Source organism: Thalia democratica, chromosome 8 (assembly GCF_965202585.1).
Source record: "Thalia democratica chromosome 8, ktThaDemo2.hap1.1, whole genome shotgun sequence".
NCBI classification, from domain to species: domain Eukaryota; kingdom Metazoa; phylum Chordata; class Thaliacea; order Salpida; family Salpidae; genus Thalia; species Thalia democratica.
The window spans coordinates 8,749,643-8,758,916 of record NC_139172.1 but is presented as its reverse complement, the minus strand read 5'-3'; the positions used below and the strand labels follow the sequence as shown (position 1 = coordinate 8,758,916).

The window sequence follows — 9,274 nt, the reverse complement described above, 5'->3', positions numbered from 1 at the left end:
TTATTGAAAAGCAAACAAATTGTTTTTGTATAATTAATAAAAAAAATATTATCACAACTTTTTCACAACTTAGGCTTATTTAGTGGGATTTAATCAAGCTACAAGTTGCTTTTTACTGATTTTTAATCTTAAAATAATTTTTGAGATATAACAGGTATAAGTAGGAGACTACAACAAATTTCTTAAGGAAGGCACAAACTAAAACTGCAAATAACTAGAAATCATTAAAAATCTATCTTCTACGTTTTTTGAGATAATTAGTTTTAGGAAACTTCCAGGAAATGTTCATTGCAATATTTAGAAATTTCTATCCAAACAAAATTTTAAATAATTAACAAATAAATGTTTTAGGACAAAAAACATAAAAAAATGTTTTATTTATTGTTTTTTTTTGAAAATTTCTTACAAACAGAATTTTCTAAATGTTGAAAGAATATTGTTTTTATTATTATAATATGTTGGTAGGTTTTTTAATGATTGAAATAAAAAACAATTAATTTTCTTCCTATAAGAGTTATACTAAGAATTATGTTGTTATTAGACTATAACCCTTAACTTTCTTATTTTATTAAGTGACTTTGCTTAAATGCTTTTTTTTAAAATAAATATGTACTTAAGTTAGTTTTATAGTCACACTTAATTTATAATTCCGTATATTTAGGTATTAGTTACTTTGTAACACATTGCTCCTCAAAATTTTTTAAGCTACAATTATCAAGTTATTTGATAAATGCTTCACAAGAATAAAAACCAAATTCAGATAATCTAGTCATTAAATATTAAAAATGAGCGTTAAAGCAAGAATTGGACCATCAATATTGAACAGTAATTTGGCAAACTTAGGTGGAGAATGTCTGAGAATGATGAAGTGCGGTGCTGATTACCTTCATTTGGATGTTATGGACGGTCATTTTGTACCAAATCTCACATTTGGACACCCTGTTGTTAAGTGTATTCGGTTTGTTACCAATGAAAAATTATATAAGTTTTTTTTATTATTAAAGTTAAGTGTATTAAGACTAATGTATAACTGTTGTAGTTCTATAATTTTCAGTTAAAATAGGCAAAATAAAAATAACTTGTGCGTCAGCTTAAATTGTACTCTTTAGTAATTATTATGTATCAAATTTACATATAGAATCTTATAACATCTCACAGTACCAGTATTAAAACCAGTTTCTCATATTTTATTTGCAGCAAAATTATATGATTATATAAAGCTTTTGCATCTAAAAACCCTTTTTTTAACCTTTACTTGTCTGTATTTTTAGGATACAATACCTTATTGTGTTATTTCTTTTATAAATTGAATTTTATAATGTTTAAAATTACATTTTTTAATACATTTTCAGAACAAAAATATTTACTTTTATAGGGGTATAAATTTAAATTTTGTAAGTACTAGTAATTGGATTTTTGATATAAGTTTTAACTTTATTTCTTGTTTTATAAAAAAATCTAAAAAGGATTTAAGGAAAAGATTTCAATTAATAAGTTATAAAAAAATTGTTAGTAGTTTCTATTACAAATTCATTAAGTTTTATTAAAAAAAAATGTAACTCCTTTTTTACTGTATTGAATGCAATTATTTTTGTTGAGAATAAATGTCTTTAATCCAACTATAAATTTCATAAAACTAAGTTTTTTTTCTTATAAGAAAATTTTGAAGATTTTTATTTACAATATAGAAAAAATTTACTTCTATATTAAGCTGACCATAAAACTTCAGTAAGATCATGAAATTAATTCTTATAAATATGTTTAAAATTCCAGTAGAGAAGTAGCGATCAAAAAAGAGGCAAAATATTTGTGATAGAATAATACAGTAGTTGTTTTAAGTTACTAAAAATTAAACGAATAATGTTATTAGGGATGCAGTTGGACCTGACGTTGAACTGGATGTGCACTTGATGGTTTCAAATCCTGAAAAGTGGGTGAAAGGTATGTCTGAAGCTGGTGCCAACAATTACACTTTTCACTATGAAGCTTGTGAAAATCCTCAGCAACTTATCAAAGATGTCAGTTTAATTTTGATATGAAATTGGCTTTCAAAATTGTAAAATAAAATAGTTTCCGAGTGTATTACATATAATATCAAGGATTCTTTATTTATAAATTTTAAATCTAAATAAAACAATAAACTAAAGCAAAATCAGGCTAGCTTGCATATTCTAAATTACGTGTTTTTTTAATTTGTATTTAACATTACACTGCTAAGTAATGGGGTATCTAAAAAGAAATATACAAACTCTTAAAACTATCAGTTATTAAAAAAAAGTTTTTGTTACTTTATTGTCAAATTATATTTTTATAAAGGATATGTTGCTGTAAATAGAATATTTTATTATTTTGTAACAATATTAAGTAACATAATAGTTAGTTATTTTCTTTTGTTAATAAGTTTAAGAGTATTTTGAGTGCTAAATAGGGTTAAAGACTTAATAAAATTTTAGATAGTTCGAATTATATATATTTTTTAAATGCTGCTAACGCATTTTTAAGTTTGGAAAAGTTTTTTATTATTGACTACCACAACAGTGTTACTCATATTTCATTATATTTAAGAAACAAAAGACTAAATATTTTTATTTATATGAACAATATAAATTTATTATTCAATTAAAATATTTATTTCTATGCTGATTTTGTGATTAAATTTACATTTTTGTACGATTTTGTTGAAATATAAAATATTTTTAAATAAAACTAGTTTACATAAGTTTGATAGATTTTCAAAAACTAGTTTATCTTTAAGCTTGTAGAAATACTATTTTAAAAGCAATTACAACATTTTTTTAAGCTGTATGTTTAAATAAAGATGTGCATATTAATTATTTTATTTACAACCAGGTTTCTGTGGCAAAAATTGCGACATTTTCAAGTATAATAAAATAGTAAACTGCACATAACAATGTTAAGACAACTAACTATATAAGCTGTATGTTTAAAAAGTATTATAAACATTTTCTTAATGTACTTAGAAGTTTTATAAAACTTACCTTAAAAAACTGTTGTAAATATTGCTATTTTACAAGTAATTATTTTTGTACATTAAAAGAAAAATAATAACATTTTTTTACTATATCATTTATTACTTTTTTTTATACTAAATTAAATTTTAAATATTTTTCTTCCCGTTTAAAGTTGGACTTTAAACTTTAATCTAGAAAATATTTTACAAAACATCAAAAATAAAATTTAGATGATCAAGAATGTTATATAGTAAAACATAGTACATAATACGAAGTTAATTGATTTAAATTTTAATCTACATTTTAAACAAAAATGATAAAAAGTATGTTTTCTAAATAAATGCACATGCTTAATTGTTTTATGCATTTCTACTGAATGCTTGTAATAACTTTGCTTTATTGCGTACTCTACTTTGCATATAACCTGTCACGTATTAAGACATTTCACGTATTTTGCTTTTTTAGCGTTTTTTTGTGTTTGTTTAAAGCTAAATTGAACTTCGAGGAAAATAATGCCCTATTAGTTTTGTTTCAAATAACGAAAGTTTAAGTTAAGAAATTTTTTTTTTCCTTCTTCTTCATTACTTAAGCACTTTTAATAAAAATTATAATATGTAAAAAAGTGGACTTTTTTTACTAAAATATTTAATCTCAAAATAATCATTTAGTAGCTTAGATTAATACAAACAAAGCTCATGGGTAGTCAAGCAAAACTATAACTATCCGTTAATTTAAATTTATTCTAAATTTGTCTTAAAAATGTTTAAGTATATTTAAAAAGTAAACAATACTTTTTGACATAGTATAATAACTTATATCAGCCACGTGGCTTGGTACGTTTCTGAAAATCTACAGAAACGTATACTTATATGCGAAAAAACTTGCTTTCATTTCAGCTTAAAAAGACTCTGCTTTCTTAGCTTTAAGTATTCATTTAAACTTAGTTAGGCACTCCTGAGAGATAATTTTGACATGTATGTATTCTCTAGCACTTTTAGTGTCGTAAAGATTTAACGTTGTAAATACATCCAAATTGTAACATTTAGCGCGTTAAAGCTTTATTTTGTCAAAAAGCTGCAATGCAAAATTGATGCTAATGGAAGCTGTAGCTTCAAAAATCAAAATCATACAATTTTATGTTACAAAAATTTGCATAACCTGTTGTTACTATTGACTACGTTAAATGTATGATTTTGAATACAATATAAATGTTATTTGTTATGTAATGAGTTAAATTGTGATTTTCTTATACTTATTTTAATGAATGTTTTCTGGGTTTACACAAGTGGCAACACATAAAAAGTCATAGGGGGTGTGGAGCAAAATAAATTACTTTGTATACAGTTATCACTCGTACTTCAACATTCCATTTTTGATGTATTAACATAACTGCATAGTTTCAGATTAAATTCAATAACATTAGAGGTAGTCTAAGTTGCTGTGTTCCCGCTAGGACGTTATCTGCCGTTATTTCAGATGTTTTAATTTTTGTAGATTCGTAACTTTTTTGAGCTAGCTAACCCTGACTCATATGCTTATAACTAACTTATGTATAATGCATTTAAAAGTATCTTATAACTAAATAATTTTTGTTATGTGAAGTCATTTACTTTACTAGTAAATTTAAAACTCAAAACATTTCTAAACACTGCAATCATTTATTAATTTAGATCCACATACTCTTATGATATTTAAAAATTGGCTTCATTCAAATCAAAACAGATTCGATCGAGCGGCATGAGGGCGGGCGTGGCGATCAAACCCGGCACTCCGGTGAAAAGTCTCGTCGAACTGATGAAAGTTGAGCCGTTCGACATCGCCCTCGTCATGACTGTTGAGCCTGGGTTCGGTGGGCAGAGCTTCATGGTCCCCATGATGGAAAAAGTTTGTTTTAGTTCAAAATGGTTTGTGTGATAAATAAATTCAAGATTTTTGTTCCATCAAATTGGTTTAGAACTAGCAAAAATTTTTTTGTAAACTAACTGTGTTTGATAATTTTCATTCACTTCAAAAAAGAAAAAAAAAAATCTTCACGCTTATAACATTATTAAGTTTAGTGAATCATAAATCTTCTATACCAGACATAAATAAATTGTTTGTATTTTAGATCCAAGTATTTGTGTGTGTTGCACATATGTTTTTTTTAAAACACAATCAATTTTTTTTCAAGGTGAAAGAACTTCGTGAAAGATTTCCCTCCTTGGACATTGAAGTTGACGGTGGTGTTTCTCCTAAAACTATCAACCACTGCGCTGAAGCCGGTCAGTTGAAATTAAGTTGATAAAAATATTAGTTGAATAAAACATTTACAAAACAGAAAACATGGATGTTGTAGTGTAAAAAAAAATGTTTTTATCTAAAAGTTAATGATTCAATAAACTTACTATAATTTACTTTACTTCTTTGATTAATCTCCATAAATGTATAATTGTGTCTCATGTATTTCGCTACTATTACTTATGTTCTTAAGATTTTAATTTTTTTCAGTAGAATCTGATTATCATATAGTAGGTATCAAAGTAATTTTAAACGATGTTTTTTCTGTAAAGGTGCTAACATGATTGTAAGCGGATCGGCCATCATGAAATCTACGGAGCCTGCTCAAGTCATCGAAGAACTGAGGAACAGCGTTGTCAGCTGCATGAAGTAAATATGAAATATTTTGCTTCAAAGTAATTTCAATTTGTGATTTAACTTGTGACTTTTCAATTACGTAATTTAATACAATAGTTTCCTACTAACATTATAATTTTAATCATTTTTCCTATAAACATTCTGTACTGCTTTACTATCATAAAGCATCTAGGCTAATCATTTTAGCTCTTTTGATTTCTAGGTAAATTACTTCTCAGTGTCTTTTTGAAGAATTTCGTTATTTTCTTTCTTGTTATCTTATTAAAATAAAGTTTAATAAACTATAAATTTGCTAATCTTTTGTTTAAAATTTTATGCAATTATTAAAAAAGTTATATATGATGTAGGCCTTGAGTTGTTAAAGAGATTAAAATCTAGTATTTAATATTTACTTATAAAAAGATTAAATACTAAAAAGTTTAAAATGTATAAATTAAACAAATAAAATAGTTAACGACAAGATAAAAATACGTTTAAATAATTATTTTATTTTTTAATGCCAATATTAAATGTAGTGAATAATCAAAGTCTTTTTATCGGTTAATTGCTGAATTCCGTAGTTACAAATGATTAGTGAGGGTACCGGTATGTTTTTTAATAATTGTATGTTTACACATTTTCATGCTAATTTTTTTTAACAATTAGAGTGAAAATATACATTTCTTAAAGTACTTTGATTTTTTTTACTAAGTTTTTTACAAAATGTTTCTAAGTTTATTAGTTTTACTAAACGATTTATCTGAATTGTTTAAAATTAGGGCCGGACAACTTGTAGTTGGTGTGCAAAATCTATAATAGAAAACATCTTTTGTTGGCCGTATTTTTTGAAAAGTTATTGTAAAAATCCAAAGTCTCAGTTGAGTCTGGTTGACTGTCTGTAGGTAGATTATAAACCTGACCTTTGTGCCTATATTTTTTCTACAGACGGGGTGATATTCTAGCACCTCTGCGGGCAGCTTGGTATTTGTATATCTTAAATTGGACATAATTAATATAAAATGCTTTTATACTAACTTATTATAATGCAGGGACGTAGCTAGCTCAAAAAGTTACTAACCTGCAAAAATTTAAACATCTGAAATGACGCAAGATAAGTCCTGGCGGGAACACAGCAATTTAAACCACTCTAATGTTATTGAGTTTAATATGAAAATATGCAGTTATGTAAATACTTATGGGTGATAACTGTATACAAGGCAATTTATTTCACTCCACACCCTCTATGACTCTTTATGTGTTGCTTTTGTATAAACCTTTTAAAACTTTCATTGAAAATAAGTATGAAAAAATCACAATTTAAATCAAAAACATTTATATTATTTTCAAAATCAAATATTAATTTAATGTAGTCAATATATACAACAATAAATTATGCAAGTTTTTGTAACATAAAATTGTTTGATTTTGAATAAAAAGCTACAGCTTTCATTAGAATCAATTTTGCAATGCAGCTGTTTGACAAATTAAATCTTTAATGCGCTAAATGTATACAATTTAGATTTATTTAACTCGTTTAGTTTTTACGACACTAAAAGTGCTAAAGAGTACATATATGTCAAAAAATCATCTCTTAGGAGTGCATAACTAACTATAATTGAATACTAAAAGCAAGTTTTTTCGCTTGTAAGAATACTTTTCTGTAGATTTGCAGAAACGTACCAAGCTACAAGCCTGTTATAATGTTTACCTATCATTACTTAAGACAGACTACTTTATATAAATTAGGCTAGATAGTTTGGGTGATGTATATATTATACTAATAAATCACACAACAATATTACAAAATCTCTTAATTAAAAATATAAGTTGCTTTTAAAACTTATATAATTCACTAGGCAAAAGTTTTTTGATGAAATGTTTCATCATTGATTTTAAGCTTTAATTCTCATAGTTGCAGCAAGCTCTTCATATTCTTCAGAGTTCAACAATGAATAATGCAAGTATTTGCAGCACTTAATTAGAAGTTAGTTAAGATTTTATTATTAACAGATTTTCTTCTTTAGAACATTGTTTTTAAAATATTATGATGTTGAAAGTTATAACATGTATGTCATAAGTCAAATCATCAATTAAATAAATAATAAAATATTAACAATAAGTATATAGCTAAAAGTATGCAAGCATCCTCTTTAACATATCTAAACTACATTTTTTTTTCTTTGTATAAATAATGTAGCAGTTCATTACAACAGGCAAACATAAAAAACGAAAAATATGATGATTAAATAAGAGCGGTTATCCAAAAAGCTGAGATTAAACGCCTTAACTATGTACTTAATTCTATTTGAGAGTCTAACAAAAATAATATATCATAGTTTTTATACTAAGTGCAACACTCTAAATCAAAATAAAAAGAAATTTATAAGTGTGAAAAACCATGTTTTTTATCCACTCAAGCATGAACTCATTAGTTTTACATTTCATTTAAGTTTTGACAAATAGTTAAGTAAAATTCAAAAAGTTTTAAGTGGTCTACCGAATCCAAATCTTGTTTTAAAATCAGGATTTGGCCGAATCAGAGTCCAAATCTTGGAATTGGCTGATCACTAACAAATACATAAAAACAATTACCTAATATTTAAGCAATTTTTCGACATTTAATAGTGTTTTTGTTGCTTTTAGTTTTTACACTTTCTTCATATCTTTTTTAATGATTATAACAACGAAAATATTGGCGAGAGTCTACAGAGCCGAAGTCTGGTCTTTCGTATGCTGTGATACAAGCTCAAGTTAACATTAGGTTTGATCATACCAACTCGGTTTGGTTTGATCACACCTTATGAATAAATCTAAAAACTTTATTGATAAGTACATTCATTTCATTTAGTCTAGTTTACTTGCTCTGCTCCAGCACAACAAACCGTATTAAACGTGACTCATGAAAAGTTATTTAAAAGTTAAATACATGATTAACATCGATTATAAATGTTTTCTCATTTTATAAAAGTTTTATCTACTTTTATAATTATATTTGTTTTTCAAAATTTCTTATGTCGAATAAAAAGAAATAAATCTTGTTTTGTCAACATTTAACCTAGTCTGTTTACATTAAGGCAATCTGGTTATTTTTAAGTTCAAATTTGAAATCGGCACTGTCTTGTACATATATGTTTTTGTTAATTGCATATAGTAGTGTGTAAATTTTGTATATAAATTTTAAACTGGTGTTATGCTATAAAAAATGTAATAACAATAAGGTTCTAAGACATTCTTTTTGCACTCGAACATTGACGATTTCACAAGTTATAAAACATGACCTCAACAACAAGCTCATTTTTCCCCTTATAGCATTCTAGTTTGCTTATCAATATTTTTCTATGTACACTTTCAAAAGCTTTACATAGACCTATTAAAATAGCACATACTGCTTCACTCTTATCAAATGTAGAACGAAATTCTTCTAAAATTTTGACATGGCCAAAGTGGTAAAACGACCTTATCTGAAACTAAATAGGGAATTGTTTGAGATAAGTTACTTTAGAATTTAATAAAAAAATCTTATTTAAACGATTGTGTTCAAGTTTTTCTTTAACTTTGTTTAAAATACATAGCATTGGAATTGATCTACAGTTTCCTTGTAATGATTTTGTTTCTTACCTGATTTTTTTTGCTAATTTTAAACTTTTTGAATTTTTATCTTTTTTAAGTTTCTGACTAATTAGTTCACT

The 9,274-nt window shown here is 25.7% G+C and overlaps 1 protein-coding gene across 1 annotated transcript; it reads left to right on the top strand.

Moving 5' to 3' along the window:
* The first annotated feature begins 766 nt into the window (after window positions 1–766).
* Window positions 767–5,822, top strand: LOC145843422 (ribulose-phosphate 3-epimerase-like). The gene is made up of 5 exons (XM_082950901.1): window positions 767–958; window positions 1,871–2,018; window positions 4,695–4,856; window positions 5,143–5,233; window positions 5,522–5,822. Exons 1-5 carry the CDS (start codon window positions 786–788, stop codon window positions 5,620–5,622), a joined length of 675 nt encoding a protein of 224 aa, XP_082807027.1. The 5' UTR covers window positions 767–785; the 3' UTR covers window positions 5,623–5,822.
* The last annotated feature ends 3,452 nt before the right edge of the window (window positions 5,823–9,274 follow it).

Coding starts and splice junctions, on each gene's coding strand:
- LOC145843422 (XM_082950901.1), top strand. CDS start 786: ATGAGCGTTAAAGCAAGAATTGGACCATCAATATTGAACAGTAATTTG. Junction 4,857..5,142: donor TGGTCCCCATGATGGAAAAA/GTTTGTTTTAGT, acceptor TTTTTTTTCAAG/GTGAAAGAACTTCGTGAAAG. Junction 5,234..5,521: donor CAACCACTGCGCTGAAGCCG/GTCAGTTGAAAT, acceptor TTTTCTGTAAAG/GTGCTAACATGATTGTAAGC.